This window comes from Medicago sativa, chromosome 5 (assembly GCF_051527215.1).
Source record: "Medicago sativa cultivar Bolivia chromosome 5, Bolivia_mono, whole genome shotgun sequence".
NCBI classification, from domain to species: Eukaryota; Viridiplantae; Streptophyta; class Magnoliopsida; order Fabales; family Fabaceae; genus Medicago; species Medicago sativa.
Window position 1 is genome coordinate 68,248,017 of NC_140753.1, and position 25,740 is coordinate 68,273,756.

At 30.2% G+C, this 25,740-nt stretch overlaps 2 protein-coding genes across 2 annotated transcripts; both read right to left on the minus strand.

The window, feature by feature from the left end:
• Positions 1-14,863: 14,863 nt before the first annotated feature.
• LOC146924342 (ethylene-responsive transcription factor 3-like) lies at positions 14,864-15,790 on the minus strand. The gene has a single exon (XM_085710938.1). The coding sequence runs from the start codon at positions 15,444-15,446 to the stop codon at positions 14,931-14,933; it is 516 nt and encodes a 171-aa protein (XP_085567064.1). The 5' UTR covers positions 15,447-15,790; the 3' UTR covers positions 14,864-14,930.
• A 7,863-nt stretch (positions 15,791-23,653) lies between these two features.
• On the minus strand, positions 23,654-24,312 carry LOC146924343 (ethylene-responsive transcription factor 3-like). Its single transcript, XM_085710939.1, has one exon. It carries the CDS (start codon positions 24,310-24,312, stop codon positions 23,773-23,775), a length of 540 nt encoding a protein of 179 aa, XP_085567065.1. The 3' UTR covers positions 23,654-23,772.
• Between the last annotated feature and the right edge of the window lie 1,428 nt (positions 24,313-25,740).

Below are 25,740 nucleotides of genomic sequence, written 5' to 3' on the forward strand. Positions count from 1 at the left end.
TTTATTTAAAACCGAAATGAGAATAATTTTTTTTAAAAAAATAATAACTAAATATCATTTGATACCCTTTGTCAAAAGCTTTGAATCCCTTTTTTTTACAAATGTATCCATCTGTTTTTGGGTGGGAAGGGTAAAATTGGTATTCAAATTTTATGAATTAAATTTTTTACGTTATCTGCTTTTTTAAATAAAAACAAATTTGTCTATTAGATTTTAATGATAAAGTTAAAGAGATTACGTGATATATGTTGTCGGTGGAAAGTCGTTTAACTTTATATTAAATCGCGACTCTTCGCGAGGTTTCTGTATCTTACTCTTTCAAAGTTGTGTCTCCTTGTTTTTGGATGCAGTGATGTCATTCTTATGAACTGTGTATTTTGATTGATTTATATTTTGCAAACTTCTTGTGTCAGAAATAAGGTCTTATCAATTTAATTCAGTTTCTTTGGCTTTTCAATTGAAAATCTCTTCAATTAATCATTTTTTAAAAAGTTAAACTAATCCAACCAAATTGACATCAGAGATAATCGAACTCGGTACCTTGAGAAGGAACACACTCCTATGTCTCTTTTCAATTAATCTTTGATTCAATAGTTATAAAAATAATTATTTACTAAAAATAATTAAATACTTTCTCGGATTTTAAATATAATTCAGTCAAATGTTCTTTTAGACTAAATACAATTTACTTTATACTTATATTTATAACCGAAATGAGAATATTTTTTTTAAAAATAATAAATAAGTATTATTTAATACCCTCTGTCAAAGCTTGGAATCCCTTTTTTTTACATGTTTATCCATTTGTTTACGGGAGAGGTAAGGGTAAAATTGGTATTCAAATTTTGTGAATTTATTTTTTTTTAGATATTTATCTGCTTTTTTAAATAAAAACAAATTTGTCAATTTGATTTTAATGATAAAAGTTTTTTTTTGAAGAAGATTTTAATGATAAAAGTTAAAGAGATTACGTGTTATAAGTTGTCGGTGGAAAGCCGTTTAACTTTATATTAAATCACGACTCTTCGCGAGGTTTCTGCATCTTACTCTTTTAAAGTCGTGTTTCCTTGTTTTTGGATGCGGTGATGTAATTCTCGTGAAATGTGTATTTTGATTGATTTATATTTTGTAAACTTCTTGTGTCGGAAATAAGGTCTTATCAATTTAATTCAGTTTCTTTGGCTTTTCAATTGAAAATCTCTTCAATTAATCTTTTTTTTTAAGAAGTTAAACTAATCCAACCAAATTGACATCAGAGATAATCGAACTCGGTACCTTGAGACGGAACACACTCCTGTGTCTCTTTTCAATTAATCTTTGATTCGATAGATATAGAAATAATTATTTACTAAAAATAATTAAATACTTTCTCGAATTTTAAATATAATTCAGTCAAATTTATTTTTAGACTAAATACAATATACTTTTTACTTATATTTAAAACCTAAATGAGAATATTTTTTTAAAAAATAATAAATAAATATCATTTAATACCCTTTGTCAAAGCTTTGAATCCCCTTCTTTTACATGTTTATCCACTTGTTTACGGGAGGGAAGGGTAAAATTCGCATTCAAATTTTGTGAATTTAATTTTTTTAGATATTTATCTGCTTTTTTAAATAAAAACAAATTTGTCAATTTGATTTTAATGATAAAAGTTAAAGAGATTACGTGTTATAATTTGTCCGTGGAAAGTCGTTTAATTTTATATTAAATCGTGACTCTTCGCGATGTTTCTGCATCTTACTCTTTTAAAGTTGTGTTTCCTTGTTTTTGGTTGCGGTGATGTAATTCTCGTGAACTGTGTACAATAGTTATAAAAATTGTTAAATACTTTCTCGGATTTTAAATCTAAATCAGTCAAATGTATTTTTAGACTAAATACAATTTAATTTTTACTTTTCTTTAAAACCGAAATGAGAATAATTTTTTTTAAAAAAATAATAACTAAATATCATATGATACCCTTTGTCAAAAGCTTTGAATCCCTTTTTTTACATGTCTATCCATTTGTTTTTGGGTGGGAAGGGTAAAATTGGTATTCAAATTTTATGAATTTAATTTTTTACGTTATTTATCTGCTTTTTTAAATAAAAACAAATTTGTCTATTAGATTTTAATGATAAAGTTAAAGAGATTACGTGATAAATGTTGTCGGTGGAAAGTCGTTTAACTTTATATTAAATCGCGACTCTTCGCGAGGTTTCTGTATCTTACTCTTTCAAAGTTGTATCTCCTTGTTTTCGGATGCAGTGATGTCATTCTTATGAACAGTGTATTTTGATTGATTTATATGTTGCAAACTTCTTGTGTCGGAAATAAGGTCTTATCAATTTAATTCAGTTTCTTTGGCTTTTCAATTGAAAATCTCTTCAATTAATCTTTTTTTAAGAAGTTAAACTAATCCAACCAAATTGACATCAGAGATAATCGAACTCGGTACCTTGAGAAGGAACACACTCCTATGTCTCTTTTCAATTAATCTTTGATTCAATAGTTATAAAAATAATTATTTACTAAAAATAATTAAATACTTTCTCGGATTTTAAATATAATTCAGTCAAATGTTCTTTTAGACTAAATACAATTTACTTTATACTTATATTTATAACCGAAATGAGAATATTTTTTTTAAAAATAATAAATAAGTATTATTTAATACCCTCTGTCAAAGCTTGGAATCCCTTTTTTTTACATGTTTATCCATTTGTTTACGGGAGAGGTAAGGGTAAAATTGGTATTCAAATTTTGTGAATTTATTTTTTTTTAGATATTTATCTGCTTTTTTAAATAAAAACAAATTTGTCAATTTGATTTTAATGATAAAAGTTTTTTTTTGAAGAAGATTTTAATGATAAAAGTTAAAGAGATTACGTGTTATAAGTTGTCGGTGGAAAGCCGTTTAACTTTATATTAAATCACGACTCTTCGCGAGGTTTCTGCATCTTACTCTTTTAAAGTCGTGTTTCCTTGTTTTTGGATGCGGTGATGTAATTCTCGTGAAATGTGTATTTTGATTGATTTATATTTTGTAAACTTCTTGTGTCGGAAATAAGGTCTTATCAATTTAATTCAGTTTCTTTGGCTTTTCAATTGAAAATCTCTTCAATTAATCTTTTTTTTTAAGAAGTTAAACTAATCCAACCAAATTGACATCAGAGATAATCGAACTCGGTACCTTGAGACGGAACACACTCCTGTGTCTCTTTTCAATTAATCTTTGATTCGATAGATATAGAAATAATTATTTACTAAAAATAATTAAATACTTTCTCGAATTTTAAATATAATTCAGTCAAATTTATTTTTAGACTAAATACAATATACTTTTTACTTATATTTAAAACCTAAATGAGAATATTTTTTTAAAAAATAATAAATAAATATCATTTAATACCCTTTGTCAAAGCTTTGAATCCCCTTCTTTTACATGTTTATCCACTTGTTTACGGGAGGGAAGGGTAAAATTCGCATTCAAATTTTGTGAATTTAATTTTTTTAGATATTTATCTGCTTTTTTAAATAAAAACAAATTTGTCAATTTGATTTTAATGATAAAAGTTAAAGAGATTACGTGTTATAATTTGTCCGTGGAAAGTCGTTTAATTTTATATTAAATCGTGACTCTTCGCGATGTTTCTGCATCTTACTCTTTTAAAGTTGTGTTTCCTTGTTTTTGGTTGCGGTGATGTAATTCTCGTGAACTGTGTACAATAGTTATAAAAATTGTTAAATACTTTCTCGGATTTTAAATCTAAATCAGTCAAATGTATTTTTAGACTAAATACAATTTAATTTTTACTTTTCTTTAAAACCGAAATGAGAATAATTTTTTTTAAAAAAATAATAACTAAATATCATATGATACCCTTTGTCAAAAGCTTTGAATCCCTTTTTTTACATGTCTATCCATTTGTTTTTGGGTGGGAAGGGTAAAATTGGTATTCAAATTTTATGAATTTAATTTTTTACGTTATTTATCTGCTTTTTTAAATAAAAACAAATTTGTCTATTAGATTTTAATGATAAAGTTAAAGAGATTACGTGATAAATGTTGTCGGTGGAAAGTCGTTTAACTTTATATTAAATCGCGACTCTTCGCGAGGTTTCTGTATCTTACTCTTTCAAAGTTGTATCTCCTTGTTTTCGGATGCAGTGATGTCATTCTTATGAACAGTGTATTTTGATTGATTTATATGTTGCAAACTTCTTGTGTCGGAAATAAGGTCTTATCAATTTAATTCAGTTTCTTTGGCTTTTCAATTGAAAATCTCTTCAATTAATCTTTTTTTAAGAAGTTAAACTAATCCAACCAAATTGACATCAGAGATAATCGAACTCGGTACCTTGAGAAGGAACACACTCCTATGTCTCTTTTCAATTAATCTTTGATTCAATAGTTATAAAAATAATTATTTACTAAAAATAATTAAATACTTTCTCGGATTTTAAATATAATTCAGTCAAATGTACTTTTAGACTAAATACTATATACTTTATACTTATATTTAAAACCGAAATGAGAATATTTTTTAAAAAATAAAATAAATAAGTATCATTTAATACCCTCTGTCAAAGCTTGGAATCCCTTTTTTTTACAGGTTTATCCATTTGTTTACGAGAGAGGTAAGGGTAAAATTGGTATTCAAATTTTGTGAATTTATTTTTTTTAGATATTTATCTGCTTTTTTAAATAAAAACAAATTTGTCAATTTGATTTTAATGATAAAAGTTAACGAGATTACGTGTTATAAGTTGTCGGTGGAAAGTCGTTTAACTTTATATTAAATCACGACTCTTCGCGAGGTTTCTGCATCTTACTCTTTTAAAGTCGTGTTTCCTTGGTTTTGGATGCGGTGATGTAATTTTCGTGAAATGTGTATTTTGATTGATTTATATTTTGTAAACTTCTTGTGTCGGAAATAAGGTCTTATCAATTTAATTCAGTTTCTTTGGCTTTTCAATTGAAAATCTCTTCATTTAATCTTTTTTTTTTTAAGAAGTTAAACTAATCCAACCAAATTGACATCAGAGATAATCGAACACGGTACCTTGAGAAGGAACACACTCCTATGTCTCTTTTCAATTAATCTTTGATTCGATAGTTATAGAAATAATTATTTACTAAAAATAATTAAATACTTTCTCGGATTTTAAATATAATTCAGTCAAATGTACTTTTAGACTAAATACAATATACTTTTTACTTATATTTAAAACCGAAATGAGAATATTTTTTTAAAAAAATAGTAAATAAATATCATTTAATACCTCTGTCAAAGCTTTGAATCCCTTTTTTTTTACATCTTTATCCATTTGTTTACGGGAGGTAAGGGTAAAATTGGTATTCAAATTTTGTGAATTTATTTTTTTTACATATTTATCTGCTTTTTTAAATAAAAACAAATTTGTCAATTTGATTTTAATGATAAAAGTTAAAGAGATTACGTGTTATAAGTTGTCGGTGGAAAGTCGTTTAACTTTATATTAAATCGCGACTCTTCGCGAGGTTTCTGCATCTTACTCATTTAAAGTCATGTTTCCTTGTTTTTGGATGCGGTGATGTAATTCTCGTGAAATGTGTATTTTGATTGATTTATATTTTGTAAACTTCTTGTGTCGGAAATAAGGTCTTATCAATTTAATTCAGTTTCTTTGGCTTTTCAACTGAAAATCCATTCAATTAATCTTTTTTTTTTTTTAAGAAGTTAAACTAATCCAACCAAATTGAAATCAGAGATAATCGAACTCGGTACCTTGAGAAGGAACACACTCCTATGTCTCTTTCCAATTAATCTTTGATTCAATAGTTATAGAAATAATTATTTACTAAAAATAATTAAATACTTTCTCGGATTTTAAATATAATTCAGTCAAATGTATTTTTAGACTAAATACAATATACTTTTTACTTATATTTAAAACCGAAATGAGAATTTTTTTAAAAAAAAATAATAAATAAATATCATTTAATACCCTCTGTCAAAGCTTTGAATCCCTTTTTTTTACATGTTTATCCACTTGTTTACGAGAGGGAAGGGTAAAATTGGTATTCAAATTTTGTGACTTTAATTTTTTTTAGGTATTTATCTACTTTTTTAAATAAAAAGAAATTTGTCAATTTGATTTTAATGATAAAAGTTAAAGAGATTACGTGTTATAAGTTGCCTGTGGAAAGTCGTCTAACTTTATATTAAATCGCGACTCTTCGCGAGGTTTCTGCATCTTACTCTTTTAAAGTCGTGTTTCCTTGTTTTTAGATGCGGTGATGTAATTCTCGTGAAATGTGTATTTTGATTGATTTATATTTTGTAAACTTCTTGTGTCGGAAATAAGGTCTTATCAATTTTTTTTGAAGAGGATAAGGTCTTATCAATTTAATTCAGTTTCTTTTGCTTTTCAATTAAAAAACTCTTCAATTAATCTTTTTTTAAGAAGTTAAAATAGTTCAACCAAATTGACATAAGAGACAATTGAACCTGTTACCTTGAGAAGGAACACACTCCTATGTCTCTTTTCAATTAATCTTTGAATCGATAGTTATACAAATTATTATTTACTAAAAATAATTAAATACTTTCTCGGATTTGAAATATAATTTAGTCAAATGTATTTTTTGACTAAATACAATATACTTTTTACTTATATTTAAAACCGAAATGAGAATATTTTTTTTAAAAAATAATAAATAAATATCATTTAATACCCTCTGTCAAAGCTTTGAATCCCTTTTTTTACATGTTTATCCACTTGTTTACAGGAGGGAAAGGTAAAATTGGTATTCAAATTTTGTGAATTTAATTTTTATAGATATTTATCTGCTTTTTTAAATAAAAGCAAATTTGTCAATTTGATTTTAGTGATAAAAGTTAAAGAGATTACGTGTTATAAGTTGTCAGTGGAAAGTCGTTTAACTTTATATTAAATCGCGACTCTTCGCGAGGTTTCTGCATCTTACTCTTTTAAAGTTGTGTTTCCTTGTTTTTGGATGCGGTGATGTAATTATCGTGAAATGTGTATTTTGATTGATTTATATTTTGTAAACTTTTTGTGTCTGAAATAAGGTCTTATCAATTTAATTCATTTTCTTTGGCTTTTCGATTAAAAAACTCTTCAAATTTTTTAAGAAGTTAAACTAGTCCAACCAAATTTACATCATAGATAAACGAATCCGTTACCTTAAGAAGGAGTACATTCCTAGATCTCAGTTCAATTAATCTTTGAATATATTGTTATAAAAATCGTTATTTAATAAAAATGATTTAATACTTTCTCGGATTTTAAATATAAAACAGTCAAATGCATGTAGCTTAATTTTAGACTAAATACATTTTACATTTTACCTATATGTAAAACCGAAATGAGTATTATTTTAAAAAAAAAGTTCAAGTTTTTATGAATCTTAAAACTTGAAAAGACCGCAAGATTAGTAAACTTAAATGGGGTTGCGCCACAAAAAAATATTCATTTTTTTATTTACTCTCTTGTTTTTTATTATTTTGTTTTTTTACATTGAAGAAACAATGCTTATACGAAATTTTGTAGAACCTTTAATATTGTTTCCAAAAATGTAGATAACGTAGTCTGTACATGACCGGACTCGAATTGTAATTTTAGAGCCCACATTAAATAGGGTTTTGAGATTTAATTTTCCCACCCTACGCCTTCTCGCGCGTCCTGCAAAATTTCCAAAAATACACCTGGTCTGGATTATATAATCCGGACAAGATTGTTAGTGAATTCCGGAATATGAAATCCGAACCAGATGTTGTGTGCTTTTTTGTGTCTTTCTTTGATGTCAAGGGTCTCTGTTGACCGTTATATGAACCCCACACAAGCTGCAATGCAATTGCAGGGTTCATATGAACGGTCAACAATGACCATGACACCACCGACACCCCTAAAAAACTAGAAACATTTGAAGAAAATGGAAGAAAAGAGGTGAAGTGAAGAATGAATGTATTTGCTGAAGATGGAAGCCTATTTATTGCCTAAAACAAGTCCTAGGTCATTAATACAGTCAATGAAAACGTGTTAGTGGTTGTAACCGTCCAAACCCACATTAATGGCTCTCTTTCAAAAGAATCCAAGTTGTCTTTCAAAAGAATCCAATGTTGAAGCTTTCCGGATTTTACATTCCGGAATGTCCTTAGCCCTTCAAGAAGTGCCAACTTTTCCTTCGTTCACCATTATCGCATTGATCCGGAAAATATATTCTGGAAAACAGATGTGCATTCCAGATTATATATTCCGGAATGCGTCAGTCATGGCCGGTGGTCTGCACCACACGTTTTTGTCGGTGGTTAAGTCAAAAAAACGCGTTTTACCACGTTTTTTAACTGCATTTATGGCCTTCCAACCGTTTTTGACCCACCCCTCCCTATAAATAGCCTTCCAAACCCCACCATTTCTCACACCATCCTCTTCCACCCTCTCATCCTCTTCTTCCTTCTACAACCATGGTTTTTCATCGTTGGCCTTTCATAGATAAGGGCCTCGTTGAAAACTTTCAGGGTTTGTATGAACGACCAATGAGGATGGAACCGCGCTGCAACTAAGTGCGGTTCATTCGAGGGTCATGTGGGTCAGTGTGGTTCTTAGCTTCGCCTGCCTAGGCGTAAGTTTGAGCACCCCCCACCTCCCTCAGGGGCATTGTTTTCTTCTTCCTGCCCTCCTCTTCCCTCCTCCTCCGGTTTTCCTCCAATCGCCAAACTACTAGTATGTCCTATCACATACAAGTGGTTAGACTCTTACGAGATTAGAACTAGGCTCTTAGGAGATTAGAAATAGATTTAGGATCTTATGAAATAAGCTTAAAAAGCTTGAAAATTATTGTAATGTATTGTTCATATATTAATAAAATGAGTTGTTTTTATGTTTGTGTCTTTTTATTTATGTTTTTTTTTATTTTATTCGCATTTTATTTTACAAATTGTAGAGCTTAAAATTGCAAAAGTTATGCTAAAATACTATTCCGGATTTTAAAATCCGGAAACATCTGAACAATACTAACAATCCATTCCGGAATACGAAATCCGGACCAGGGGTAAAATTGAAAAAAAAATAGGGCGCGCGAGGAAAGACATAAGGTGGAAAAAGTAATACTCTAGGGTTTTTTGTCCACTTCGATAAAGCCCGTTAGCACCGACCTTAATTGGGTCGGGTAGCATGTTTTGACACCTGTGTGATAAGATATGATTATATCTTTAGTTTTCCTGATATATACGTTTAAGACTCATACATGGTGGCAGATGTATTATCCTTTGAATTCTGAAGCCATGGTTTTATTGATTTTCTTGGAGCGCAAGTAACCATGGCTATCATTGTGCCATTGGTCTTTTTTGGCCTCTCTGCCGCCATCCACTCTGCGTACCGGCAACCGCACAACCACTCGCACCTTTGCACAAGCTCTCGCGAATGCTTGTGACATTGAACCTCACATCTTCTGAAACCATTTGTCATAATTGAAAGGAGTGGAAGATTGCAAATTTAATCTTCATGGTCGTTGGATTTTGAATAAAGGTGACAAGCCTATCACATCTCGTGATATTTATTCAAAGTTGACAACTCTATGGAAGCATATTGGCAGAATGAAGTTGATTCCTCTTGGGAGAAGTTTTTTCCAGAACAGGGATATCTCATGATTCTTGTACACAAATTGTTCCTGATCACTAGAAGATCCCAGTTATTGGTTCACCTATGCACTGTAGTTGAATTGGTCATTTCATAAAAAAGTAGATTTGGAGTTCTGAAATTGTTTATTTGGTTGAATTGTACACAAATTTGCAGTTCTACCGGTCTTACTAATGATTATTCAACATGTGGTTAAATTGGTCATTTCATAGACCACTTAGAATCAATATGAGTTAAAACCAACAATCTTTTTTAATTTTTTTTCTTCAGAAGATTGATGTAACTAAAGACCACGACTTTTTCATTATTCCTGATCATTGATCATATGTGAAAGAAATTAGTTTGGTTGTTAATTAGAATTAAGATTTTTGTTTGTTGGAGCAACTCAACTGGTTTAAGTTAAGAATAGATGATTTGAAAGTCCTAGGTTCAAACATATGAGTGTTTTTTTTGAGGAAAAAACATATAAGTGTTTAGATCGTATTCTCTTTATTTTTGGCAATGAAGTTCATTTTATTGTTTAAAAAAAATCTTATCCAAATTCTCTACATTACCGGCAATAGTCATTCGAGTCTAAGTAGCAATAAATAAAGGCTTTGTATTTTTTGAATAACATAAACAAAGGTTGAACAAATAATCATATTTAATATCATTATTTTTAAGGAAAACATATCTAATATCATATTTATTGAGGTATCTATTTTCCACAATGATGTTCAAAGAAGTGACCATGCTCCGAATTTCGAACACTTTATGCACACATCAAAATTTTGAAGCAACAAAACCAAATCTAAATGGTTGTAAATTGGAAAAAAAAACTAAGTTGTGAATCCATATTCTCAACATGATTAATGACCTAGTATATTTTCCAAATCTTAAATCAACTCTTATTATAAATCGTAATGTATATGCTGCAATGAAACGAGATCAGTGTTGGGATTCATTCTGAATCCAAAATAGATACACACAACACATCTTAAAATATTATAAGAATGAATCCAAAATTGAGATGCAGTGATTGAATTCATTTTTGATTGAAATCGAGTTGCAACTAGATTATATCAAGTACAAGCAACAAATCTTAAGATACTAATAACCTCGTTCATTCTTCCCCCGAAAAGTCCATAAGATATGTTCCCCCCAAAACTCCATAAGATATTATAACATAATTGCAATACTCAATAAAAATGCATCGTGAAATTTGTTTCTTTCTCCTGTTCGACTAGGGTTGGTTGATCCTGTTAGGAGGTTAGATGATTTTCGGACGTTGTTTTAGTTTTCACTCTTATTTTACCATGGGAGAACTCGTTTGACTTTGTTATTGCTTGGCTTGAGTACTTTTGTACTCATGATTTGTAAATATTTGTACACTTGTAAGAGATTTCACTTTTTCATTTACTTATATATATTTATTTGCCATAAAACTTAATCTTTATCTTAATAAGTGTTTTTTTTTTTTGGTTGATAAAAGTAACCACCTAAGAGAGAAAATGACGGTTAAAGCAAAACCCGTTTTTCTTGTCACAGTAAAATATTGATTGCAAATTCATTAATCCTTGGATCATCTGATTGTTGGAGAGCTGATTCGCAATACCTAGTCCTTCATTTTCACCGTCTAGATCGACAAAAAGAAGTCAGAGCAGAGAGATATTGGCTTTGCACTAAAACAACTGATTTGAGTACTTTTCATCTTTTTTGTTCTCATTTGTAAGCTTTCTTGATTTGGCTAGTTGTTATTACTATTTTGGGCATCACGTTGAGACTCACTCGTAGCTTTATTTGATTATATCAAATCTATTTCTTTGATTTGGACGACCTATGATTTTTACCCTAGCATTATACGGGGTTTTCCACGTTGAAATAGTATTCTCTTGTGTTGTTGCTCCTCATATATTGTTGCTAGTTGTCATTTGTGTGTTATTGCGTTATTTTCCATTAATGTGATCCTTAAGGACATATTTAGTTTTTATGGATCATTCTCGAATTGACTATTTTTTTAATAGATGGGAATACTATTCGAACGAAGAAGGAGAACTAAAGATACAAAGATTAAGGTTTTTCAGTTTTAATCAATGACATGCAAACATAACACAAGAATATCCAAAAAAGGAACAAACAATAATAGAAGGAAAGACAATAAATCAAATAAAAATATGTCAAGAAGATAGAAATGGAAGAAGATCCCACGCTCTTAGACAGTGATAAAATCGGTGAGGATTTGCCATAAGAGCTATGATACTCTTGATAAAAATCAATGGTGGTTTCATCCAAAAACCTAGGATAGATATGCTCAAACAAAATCGTAACCAAGTACAAATTCAATTTTATTCAAAGGTTATACTTTTGAAACAAGTTATAAAAGAAACAAGAAAACAAAAAGGATATCTCCACTCAGACACTCTTGAATATGTCTCTCGTGTTTCACTCAATGTAGTTTTTTTCTTCCTATAGTGGACATGTTTCAAGAATCTTGCAAATATGAAGGTCATCATAAGATTTAAGCACTCAAAAGTCCAAAGAAAGAACCAAAACTATAGGCAAAACTTCAATAGAATTTAAAAGATAAGCAAGAAAAGCTAAGAAAGAAAAGTACTGCTCAAAATAATGCAAATATGACAATAAGGAATTGAAGAGATAGAAATTTGCGCAATTATTTCTAAAGTTTAACAATTTCACAAGGCAGCACACTTTCTTTTGTTGTTTTGTTTCCTAAAGTGCTAGGGCAACTTAATTATCCTTTTTAGTTCACGCGCCTCTATTTTTTTACAGTTCATGCTCTCCCCTTATCTTTTTTTTTTTTAACAACACGCGTCCCTTACCCCTTCTGTTTTGTTCTTAAAAAATTGATTTTTGCCAAGCTGTAGCCGCGGTGGTGGGTGGTGCGAGGGTCGGAGTTTCGCCATCCGCACCACTACGACACCAGCCCTTCCGGTGGATGCGCCGGTGGTTCATGGTGGGGATTTGATCTCGTGTTGTGTGCCATTCACTGCTTTTGACTGATGGTTGTTGTTTGTAACACTCTAAACCCCGAAAACAATAATCATGCAATAAATTCAGTAATTCAAGAGATTTAGATGTTACGTCTACATTTTTCCAAAATATGCATAACTTGGTTTCCATAAATTTTTTGCAACGGAAGACAATCAACATACATAATATCTCATCACCAAGTAATAATCCTCAGATCCAAAGTAATAAATCTCAACATGCCATGTGTCACTCCACATAAATACATCACCAAGATACAATTATCCTCATCATATATTTCACATAAATCATCAAAAGGTATCAAAAGACAAGGTCATAACACCGACATTCCTACATCAAAGTCTATCTAGACTCTAAGTGAAAACAAAAAAAAAACAAAAAAAACGACAAAGCATCTAAGCTAGTCCTCAAGCATCAAGAAAAAGCAATCACCTCAATCCTGCAAATCACCTACGCCATTCAAAGAAATGACGCGGTGGTCAACCGAACGACCACTGGGGTTAGATTATATTCCACAAATAATATATAATCAAATGAAAGTAAAACAACATTTTCATTTTCAATTATCAAGTAAACACTTAATTAAACGATTCAATGAATTCCATATCAACTTTAATCATCAAGCATACAAAACATAATAAAACAACATGTACAAATTCACCTTTTTCACATGTTCACCATATTCACCACAATTTCACCGATGCACATAATCACAAATTCACATAATCAATTATATATGACGCATTTCACCAATTATCAAATGCATGCGATGTTCTAGACTCTTCTAGATGCATGTGGTACCAATTGGATTCCGGAGATAATTTTACCGTATTGAATCCACTAACATAATAAATACCACCAGTTACAGTCTGCAGAAGCTATGTAATAAACATCACCAATTACATTCTTCAAAACACCTTAACATGACTATGAATGCATGAACTTCAAGTAAAGACTCAACAATGCACAACTCCCCAAACCATATTATACAATTTACACATCATATAATATCTTCGTAATTAACATAATAATCACCACCAATTATGTTTTTCACCAACATTTGCATTATCAAGTATTTACATCCATACAATCAACAAGTCATAATTCAACAAAGTCATCATCAATTCATCAAGTTAAACTCACCAAAGGAATCATCATCATAGTCTTCATCAACAATTATCACTTCAAAGAAACAATGACGTTTCACAATCACATTTTGCATAAAAGACGGACAACTAACCACATCATGACATTCATCAAATTAAACACCCATTCATCACGTGATTGCTACCCAATCACGTGAAAACACGTACGGTGGTGCCACAAGGGTGCACGGTCGTGCCAGTCTAACAGGCAGAAAATGCTGATTTTTCGCTTTCCCTTTTTCACGTGTAAATTTTCGATTTTCGATCCGTTTTCAATCCATTTTCGCCAACACGTCCCAAACACTTAGACCAATCAAATTACACTTGAAAACATGGTTTTATAACTCAAAACAACTTAATTCATCCCACCCCAAAATGACTTATTTCACAAAAGTGCTTAAAACGACTTTTTACTCAAAATCCTGATTTTCTCCCAAACAATTTCACATTTCAACTTAACAATTCAAAACAGAAATTCTAATCATTCGAATTCATTCTAACAACTTCATCAATTCACTTAAATTCATCAAAATCAAACTTCTCTGTTTTTAAGCCATTTTCACAAAAGTGATAAAAACACAACAACTTAACCACAACAACACATTTATCAACATCCAATGCATGAATTATCATCATCAACACAACCCAACAACATTCATATCATATAATCATGATTTCACCAACAATCAAGAACAACAACAACATCATTTTTCATCAATTTAAATAAAAACTTCAAAATAACCATTTCAACATAATTTAACAATGAGATTTAAGTAGCCACAACAAGTTTCTAACAAATTTCACATATTTAAAATCGTCACTTAACTAGGAGCACGAAAATCACATTTAAAATCATCAAAATCATAATTCACACAAAAGAAATTATGACCCATAAGTAGAAAAATGAGATTATAGCTTATTTGATGAAATAGAACTATCCCCCTTACCTCAAAGAAAAACTAATTACTATCATTTGTTATTAAAAAGAATATTATAAGAACAAGCTGAGATATATCTAAGAAGTATTGAAATTTGAATAGATAAAAAAAGTCTTTTTGTTGCAAAAATGAAAGTTTATTCCACAAGCATAATGAGTTTATGATCACATAAAAAAAATTCTTATTTTTTTTCCTTTATATTTGGGGACTTAATAAAATACAATCACTAGCAGGAAAGTGAGAGGCGCAAGGTAGTGGTGTGAATCTCTTCATCATCATTGAAATTTGGCGGAGGGGGGAAATTGAGATCAATGTTTAAAGGCTTCCGAACTGAAGAAGAAATGATAACACAATCTTCTTCTTCTTCATCAATAACAACTGAAGAAGCGTCAAAATCATTGTGACGATCTTCACCTACATTAGCAGGTATAGAAGTAGCAACATGAACCCTAGAAACAATTGTTGAAGAAGAACCAACAGCAACCCTAGACGCTTCAACAACATTGTTCGCGGCATTGTAAGGTATTGGGAAGTTTGTTATGGCATTGTTCCCACGGTATGAAATGGCTGCTGCATCATAAGCTCGAGCTTCTTGTTCAGCTGTATGAAAAGTGCCTAACCATACATATGGTTTTCTCCATGAGTCTCGAATTTTCGCACAATTACAGCCATATTTTGTCTTCCTCACGCCGCGGTAACGAATTTCCTTTGTTGCACTTGGTTTTGCCTTCACTCGACACATTGTTGGCTGATACAAATAAACAAATGAAAAAAAATAAATAATGTTATGTTTTATTATATATAATTGAAAATGAATGATCGCTTCTGAAAGAGAGAGATATTAATCTCATTTCTCAACATACCTTCTCTGTCAACAAAAAGAATATCAGTTTATTTTTTTCTCTTCTTTTGCTTTCTCTTATTTGATTTGATTTCTACGATATCGAATGTCACTTATATAGACGTTGATGTGCAGTTACCATATAGGAGGCGAAGGGTAAAATTGTTATTTAAAATTTATGATTTTATAAAATTATCTTTTAAACAATATATTAATTAATGAGAATTTCTATGGTACATGAACAATCAACGTGTTTTGATACAATGAATCAATCTTAAATAAATTATTTTATCATAAAAAATATTTATTTATTTTAAATATAAACAAAGGGTCAAATGTATATAGTTTTGTTTTGGACTAAATAAGTTTTAGTTATATTTGAAACCGATGCGAGTATCATTTCAAAAACTGTAATAATGGAATAATATTAAGTCAAATGTATTTAAAATAAATAAATTTCTTTTCATATATTTAAAGCAGTGGGTATCATTTCAAAAATTATAATAATTAATATCATTTATCAAAAGTCTTTGCTAATAATAATATGGGTCATGTTAACCAGTGCCTCCGGGGCACTGGTTAAGGAAGCTAAAAATGGAAATTTTAAGGAAAAAAAAGGACATTTTTTAAGCTTTTAATGCAATGACAGCACAACTTTTAATATAAAATACTACTATATTTTTCTCTTTAACCAGTGCCCAGGGGGCACCGGTTAACATTTCCCTAATAATATTTAAAAATTTCTATCCAAACAATAAAAATATGACAGCACTTAAAACACTATTATATTTTCAGAGTCTTAATTGCATGTATATATTGTTTCAAGTGTCATCGTGAGCTTAACTCAGTTGGTATGGACAATGCATAAAAATATGCAAGTTTGGGGTTCGAACCCCGGCCACCACAAAAAAAAAATATATTGTTTCAAGTAATAGTATAAAAAGATCGGACCTACAAGGATTGAGACAATGTAGCTTTACGTAGCTTTTCAATTCGTAAATTTGTTTGCGTAAAAATAAGATAAATCATTCAAAGTAACAACAATTAAAATAAAACTTTGTCAAAAAAAAATTAAAATAAAGGTTGAAAACAATAAAAGATGAGAAAGTAACAAAACACTTAAAAAAATCTCAAATGACAAAGCATGGCTATAAACTATCAATCAGTTATGAACAGAGGTTCACAATGATGTAGAGATCTGCAGCTTTGTACATTTTCTTGGAGACCAAGTGATCTTGGGGGTTTTCCAACATAACCATCATGTAAACATTCTGAGGTTCATAACTATCATGCTTATCATGCAACATTATTAAAGTCAGGTCTCAAGCACTATCCTTCTTGGAAAGGGGGAGTCTTTTCCTATGACGTGAAATCTAGATAGACATTCAAGTAGTCTTCAAGGTATTTATTTTTTTCCAAACATAAAACGTAACACATAATAAACAAATAATTTCATTCTCATCCTCTTTCGAGCTCAAGGAATTTGACAATAAAGATAAAAGTGATCAGGTTTTACTTTAAGGATTAAAGTTTATACGGTTTGTTTAAAGAAAGCTTAAGTGCGCAACAAACTAAACTTATGCAAAAATTATCATAACTTCATCATGTTTGAACCAGAAAGTGGCTTAGCTCATGATGAGCTTAAAAACAATAATGGAAAATAAAGAAGAAATGAATGAAAACATAGTTGCAATCATTGATAAAAGAATTTATAGTTTACACATGAAGATTACAATCGAAGTTTCTTCTTACTAATAATAGTTATATTTGAATACTTTTAAAATTAAAATATTAGCATAATGCTTATATACAATGAAATGATATTTTTGTAATAAACTCATTTTACTTAAAGTACCGAATGGCTTGTATAATTGTCTAAGTTTCATCTTGAACTAGAAGGGTATGGGTAAAATCGGTGTTTAAAATTTGTGTGATTTTAGTTTTTGACGTATGTCTTTGTCCATTTTTCTTATAAAAATAATATTTAAATTAAAAAATATGTTAAAAATTTTACGATTTCAATCAATCGTAACCTTTTTTATCATAAAAATATTTAATTTTAATGATAATTGTTTCTAAAATTTCACATATATGTTTTATTGATTTATCAACGATGTAAAAAAATTACAATGTTGATGAACAAAATCTAACAAGTGTACTAATTAGGCAATCGTAACGTTTACCTATAGGTGTTCACAACTTCTACTTGGAGAAGGGGAACAAAGATCAAGCTTTGTCAGTTTTTATTAATGACAATCAAACATAAGACAAAAGAATATCTAACAATAATATGAAAATGGAAGAAGATCCCACGCTCTTAGACAGTGATAAATTCAGTGAGGATTTGCCACAAGAGTTATGATACTCTTGATAAGAATCAATGGTGGTTTCATCTAAAAACCTAAGATATCTATGCTCACACAAAATCGTAAATGAGTACAAATTCAATTTTATTCAAAGGTTATATTATGAAAACCTATGGGTGAAGGCCAAGAATGAAAACTTATAAGGATAACAAAAAGTAAATTAGTTATTAAAATCTCTCCCCTTCACTCTTGAACCAAACATATCTTTAATAAAAATCTCTCCCCTCCGTTGAAAAAAATATTATAAGGAATCTTGCGAAACAAGAACAATGCATGTGCATTAAAACATGAAAGGAGCTCTTTTTGCATCGTAATATCATCTTTCTTGTTTCCTATTTGTAGTTACTTTCCTATTTGTAGTTACTTTCCTACATGCCACAATCTTTATACCCTCTCTCTCTCTCTCTCTCTCTCCCTCTCTCCCCCCCCCCCCTCTCTCTCTCTCTCTCTCTCTCTCTCTCTCTCATCCATCCTTCTATCCTCGTTATAAGCTATATGTCATATCTCATTTCGTTGTTTCCTATTTGTAGTTACTTTCCTATTTGTAGTTACTTTCCTACATGCCACAATCTTTATACCCTCTCTCTCTCTCTCTCTCTCTCCCTCTCTCCCCCCCCCCCTCTCTCTCTCTCTCTCTCTCTCTCTCTCTCTCTCATCCATCCTTCTATCCTCGTTATAAGCTATATGTCATATCTCATTTCGTTCACTTCCATACTTTTGAAACAAGTTATAAAAAAAGAGGACATTTTTACTCAGTAAGTGTTTACCCTCTTTAATATTTCTCGTGCTTCACTCAATGTAGTTTTTTTTTTTTTTCCTTTTTACATCTCACCTCTCATGTGTCAAGAATCTTACAAGAAATTTGCGCAATTATTTATGAAAAATAGCATCTAAAGTTTAACAATTTCACAAGGCAACACACTTCGTTTATATTTTTTTTTGAGAGAACACTTGGTTTATTTTGTTCACGCCTCTTCTCTCTTTTTTTTCCTTTCTGATCTTCTCTTCTTTTTTAATTTATTCACTTAAAAAATTAAACTTTACAGATATTTTTAATAAATATTATTCAAATTGTGTAATTTTTTTTTATATGCAATAAACATAAACAGCAATGGCAATATAAGAATTATAAGATCAAAGCTGTAAATTCATTGTGCGGAAGAATAAAGAGCGGAATGAAATGACAAGAAATAAATGAAGAATTTAATGATAGAGAGTAAAGGACAGAAAGTAAATCCCCGTGAGCATTACTCAGTTGACAGTGACATGCATTATTATATGTAGGGGACGGGGTTCGAACCCCTGACACTCCACTAGAAAAAGGTGAATTCTAACCATTACGCTACTTGACAAAAAATAAAGGAAGGAAAGTAAATATTGTGTATGATAAAGATACTCAAGAAATTGTGCTTGTTTGTAAAAAAAAAAAAAAAAACTGTGCTTGGTGAGCAATACCAAATGAGAACAAGAACGAGAACAAGACTTGGTGAGCTCTAATACCTCATAATGTGATCCTTGAGGACACATCTAGTTTTTACGGATCATCCTTATTAAATTGACTCTTGTGTTATGAATGAGAATAAATTAATTGAAAGGAATGATGAGAACTAAAGGCACAAGATGAATCAAATTCAAATAAAGGCTATGTCATTTTTAATCAAAGAATAAATATTCTTGAGGGTTGAAACTTTACCCACAAGTGTGCGCAACTTCTATTAGAGATGATGAACAAAGATAAGATATATCATTTTTAATCAACCAAACACAAACACAACACAAAAGAATATAGGCTAAAGTGCACTTTTCACCCCTTAAATTTTAAAAAGTTGCAATTTTAGCCCTCTATAAAAAAAATGACAAAAGTGACCCCCTATGTTTAGGGAAATATGTTCTTTTGACCCCTAACATAAGGAAAATATGATATTTTGACCCCTTATCTTCTCAAAAAGTTGCGATTATGACTCCTTTTTTGGGACACGTGGCGTCTTCTCAGCAATTTTGGGACGAAAGGGGCCAAAATTGTCATTTTCTTAAATAGGGGGTCAAAATCGCAACTTTTTGAAACTTAGGGGTCGAAAAGTGTAGTTTAGCCAAGAATATATTCAAAAGTGGAAGAAGCAATAATAGAAAGAAAAAAAATAAAAATATGGAAAGATGATAGATATGAAAGAAGTTGCCACACTCTTTGAGATTGATAAGAATCTATGGTGGTTCATTCAAGAACCTAAGAGATATATTCTGACATAACTCATAAAAGGGTGCGTTTGATCTGCTAAAAAAATGAAGGAGATGATAACAAATTACAACTCCCTTTTTCCTAACTACACTATAACAATACCACATCTCACCCCACTATCTTGAGTTCCACTCATTTAGGGAAGGAAGTTAATGGATGATTACTTCCTATTAGTAACCATCCATCGTATTATTTCTCATCGGTTCTCTTTCCCTCGTATTATTTCTTTTTACGGATTTCACCCTAAAACAAAAATAGAGAGAGTCTTGGAGGAGGTAACAAGAGGACGACGGATCAACCTTAAAGACTAGCAATTAGACTTTATCATCAAGTAAGATTATTTTTCGCCATTCTTTCTCATTATTAACCTATTGATAGAAACCAGTGAGTTTATGAATCATTATACTACTCCTGACATTCTTATGTCAAATTTCAATTGAAAACTCTCCCTAAATATGTAGAAAAATTGTGAGTCTATATGTATTAATTCATCATGAGGTTATGTTGTTGTATTGAGTAATGAAAATGAATACCTATGATTCTTACGGAAAATAAATATAGAAACAATAGATTAAAGATTATGAAAAGTTTAATTTTTATATCTATATTTTTGGATCAGGTCGTGGTTTGATCAATTTGAAAATAAAAGCTTCCTTAAATTTGTACCAAAAAAAAAAGCCTCCTTAAATTTATAATTGAGGCCACCACAAAAAACATGTTTGACTGCGGCGTTTTTTTTTTTTGGTGCGGTTTTAAAAAATCTCCGCAGCTTAAAACCCCCTGCAATTTGGACGCGTTTTTTTTTTCAGTGTACACCTCAACAATGGGGAGAAGTTTCTATCAACTTTATAGTACTCTTCATTTTACTGTTCATGGTATTGAAGTGTTTTCCTCAAAACTTTAGTGTCGAAATTTTTCTAAGAATATATAGATAGATTCTTTAAAGAATATAGACCTAAGTGATTATTTTTAGAGTATATAAATGTATAGAAATGTTAGGATGATTTAATGGTTAAAATTGTTTTATAATAGTGGAATGATTTTTATGATGTTTATGTGGCTAAGAAAATAAATTTAACAAAATGGTTATATTGAATTTAGTTGTAAATCCTACCTTAACCAAACCTAAGTGTCGAGCAAGAGTTAGAAGTAAGAGGAATTAGAATCTAAGTAAATATTTAATTGTGAAGGTATAAAGGTAGTGGAGCAAAGACTATTGGTTGAAAATTAAACGCTGTTATTTTCAAGGTAAGGGAAAGGGCGCTCCATTATTTATTTTTGATATGTATTTACTTGTTGATAGCCTGATTATGTTTTGAACATGTTTATGTACTATACTATGTGCACGTCTTATATGAACTTGATTTTGTATTGTTTGGTTGTGAGTATAATTTGTATTTCATACCTGGATTACGGTCTTGCATATTTTTAAGTAGAGTTACTGTTGGTGTAATCTGTGTCTCTAGCTGGTGGCTAGGACAACGATTAATTTAGTCGGATACTCAATGTGAGTGATCTATTTTGTGGAGTTAATTAACTGGGTGTAGCATGCATACATTCATAGTTGCGTAGTGCCCATAATTGGTTAGGACCCGAAGTCTTGAGTGCCCATAATTGGTTGGGGCTTGTCATTTTCTTTTGAGTGCTCATGATTGGTTGAGGCTTGTTGTTTTCTTTTGGTGCCCATAATTGGTTGGGACCCGGGGGAATGTGGTGTTCATAATTGGTTGGAGTTAGGTGGAGTGTTCATAATTGGTTGAAGCCCACAAATATCTATGAAGAACTTTCTGTTGTCCTAATTGGCATATATTCTTTAGGGAGTCATGCATTTTTTTTAGTCGATTTTTTGTTTTAGGTATTGATATTTGTGTGTACTTCATTTTAATATTTATAGTATTCGCATGCCTTGAAATACATATTAAAGCTGTATATTTTTTGTTGATAGCGACTTACAGTTGGAGGCTTCGAGAGATGCAGACCTTTGGTGCGCCTTAGCATTGAAGGATTGAAGATTCAATGGAAAAGAAGAAAATCATGGATAAAAAACACCAGAATTCACAATAGAAAGATGAAAAACGAAGAAACTTGTAGAACAAGAAAACGGAAAATCCAAAGAGAACGAAGAAGAAGTCTTAAAAAAACTGAAGAATCAACAAAGATGAAGATGAATTCACAAATAATTCAATAAAAAATGCGGAAAAAATGCAAGAAATTGTTGAGAAATGATGGAAGAAAAAGAACAGAAAACGCAACAGAAGAGAAAACAGTTACAAATCGTAATTAACTCTCTCATAGAAAGAGCTTTGATATCATAATATAAGATAAATGAAAGGGGAAAATATTTCATTGAATTGATAACATAGCACAACAAGCATATATATATATATATATATACACACACACACACACATACAGTTAGTATTGCACTATCACTTTTCAAGTACTACTCTAGAATTGTACTACACTTTATGACTTGTACCACAAGTTACTCTTGTTTTCATCCTTATTTGTTGCATTTGGCTCATGGTGTAATAATCTTGTTCTATATGAAGCAAATGTCTGATACAAGACTCTATTTTTTTAAATCTAAAAAATAATTGAAATATATAAAAAAGTCTAGATCAATTATAAAATAATGTCGTTCACAACACGATGAACACAACCTCGAATCAGGATGTAATATATGTGAGCACATTTTCTCACATGTTTTTAAAACATCTCTTGAGGAAATTATACTTCGGGTGCTCGAGGTTCGAACCCTGACCTATACATATATTATGCAACATCTCTACCAACTAAGCTAATATCACGGGACATTTTCACACATATTTTTACTTGTAAAAGTTCATCCCGTGTAAGTTTTAAATATTAGACTTAAAGGATGTAGCTCGTTTATTTTAAAAATTTCGTTCATTTACTTGTAAAATTTGCATACATGTGTGTAATTTTTATTTGGAATAGTTTAGTATTTAATCGTGTGATTTTTTTATTGTGCGACTTTTAGCAAGTTATGATTCCTTCATATATTTTTTTTTGTGGTGGCCGAGGTTTGAATACCAGACCTTGCATATATTATGCATTGTCTCTATCAACCGAGCTAAGCTCACGAGGACATTCCTTCATCTTTCTGATATATCAACAATTGAGGCTCCTTTTATCAAGGAGAAAAAATGAGGCGTAATGATTTTCCATCCGAGATTTTGAAAATGTGAATAACCACTAAATCTCTTAAGGGTTAAATAAGTAAATAGTCCCTCTAAATAGTGAGTGTATAATATACTTGGATAATTCAACTAGTTTGAGGTAAGGAATCAAAAGTTAGAGGAATCAGTATGAAGCTAGATGAATGAATAAATATTAATTCAACAATTAATTACTATCATTTGCTATTAAAAATTGAATATAAGAACAAGCCATGATATATGTATTGAAACTTGAGTAGATAAAAAAGTCTTTTTGTTGCAAAAATTAAAGTTTATTCCACAAGCTTAATGAGTTTAGGATCACATGTAAAGTTCTTATTTTTTTTCTTTATATTTGGGGCCTTAACAAAATACAATCACTAGATTAAAAGATAAAAAGGATAGCTAATTCTCTTCAAGAACAAATGGAATGTGATCGGTCTTCATTGGCGGGGGGTAGCAGCGGGAAGTGAGAGGCACAAGGTAGTGGCGCAAATCTCTTCATCATCATTGAAATTTAGTGGAGGGGGGAAATTGAGATCAATGTTTAAAGGCTTTCGAATTGAAGAAGAAATGATAATACAATCTTCATCTTCATCATCAACAACAGAAGAAGAATCACATTCACTGTGACAACCTTCAGCAGCAACAACAAGTCTAGGAGTAGCAACAGGAACCCTAGAAACAATGGTTGAAGAAGAACCAACAACAACCCTAGATGCTTCAGCAGTACTACTCATAGCAGTAGAAGCATTGTAAGGTATTGGGAAGTTTGTAATGGCATTGACCCCACGGAATGAAATAGCTGCTGCGTCATAAGCTCGGGCTGCTTGCTCTGCAGTATCGTAAGTGCCTAACCATACACATTCTTTTTTCCATGGATCTCGAATTTCTGCACCGTATTTATGTCTTCGCTTCCTCACGCCGCGATAACGGATTTCCTTCGCAGCACTTTTCTCCAATTCTGCTTTCAACCGATCCATCGTTAACTGATACAAAAAAAAAAATGAAGAAAAAAAATAAGGTTAAGTTTATTTATATATATATAATTGATGAAAATGAATGATAGCTTATGAAGAGATATTTAATCTCGTTTCTTCACCATACCTCCTCTCTCAACAAAAAAAATCAATTTGTTTTGTTTGATTTGATTTCTACGGTACTGAATGACACTTATATAGCTGTTGATGGTTACTTAGCATATATGAGGGGAGGAGTAAAATTGCAATTTAAAAACTTTGAATTTATTTGTTTAACATATTTGTTTGCTTTTTCTTAAAAGAATAAGAGATTAATTTTTCTTATATAATTATTTACAAAAAAAGATTTTATTAATTAATGAGGATTTATATGGTAGATGAAAAATTAATGTGTTTTGGTACAATGAATCAATCATAAATAAATTATAATTTCATAAAAAATATTTAGTATTTTTTCATTTTAAGTATAAACAAAGAGTCAAATGTATGTAGTTTAATTTTGGACTAAATACATTTCATTTATATTTGAAACCGAAGTGATTATCATTTAAAAAATTGTAATAACTTAATATTATTAATTCAAATGTATTTAGAATAAATTATAATTTCATAAAAAATATTTAGTATTTTTTCATTTTAAGTATAAACAAAGAGTCAAATGTATGTAGTTTAATTTTGGACTAAATACATTTCATTTATATTTGAAACCGAAGTGATTATCATTTAAAAAATTGTAATAACTTAATATTATTAATTCAAATGTATTCAAATGTATTTAGAATAAATTATAATTTCATAAAAAATATTTAGTATTTTTTCATTTTAAGTATAAACAAAGAGTCAAATGTATGTAGTTTAATTTTGGACTAAATACATTTCATTTATATTTGAAACCGAAGTGATTATCATTTAAAAAATTGTAATAACTTAATATTATTAATTCAAATGTATTTTATTATTTTATTATATTTTTTTTTTGTGGTTGCCGGGGTTTGAACCCCGGACCTTGCATATTTTATACATTGTCCCTACCAACTGAGCTAAGCTCACGAGGACTATTATATTTAAAGTGGGTGTGAGTATCATTTAAAAAATAAATTATAATAATTAACTATCCTTTATCAAAAGTCTCAGAGAATAACAATTAAAAATTTCTCCATTAAAAATAAAAAAAAAACATTTAAAAGTTTCATAGTTTGTTCTTACTGATAAGAGTTACGGTTGAATATTTGTAAAATTAAAATATTAGCATAATGCTTATGAGAAATGATATTTGTACAACTCTTTTGTGACAATCTTTAGACAACTTTCTCTCTCATACTCACATTATATTCTTATTCTCTCTCTTCTTTTTTCTCTCTCCATTGTTTTTGACCAATAAGAAGAGAGAAAAGAGAGGTTGTCATCAAAGTTGTTTGTAAATGGTTGTTC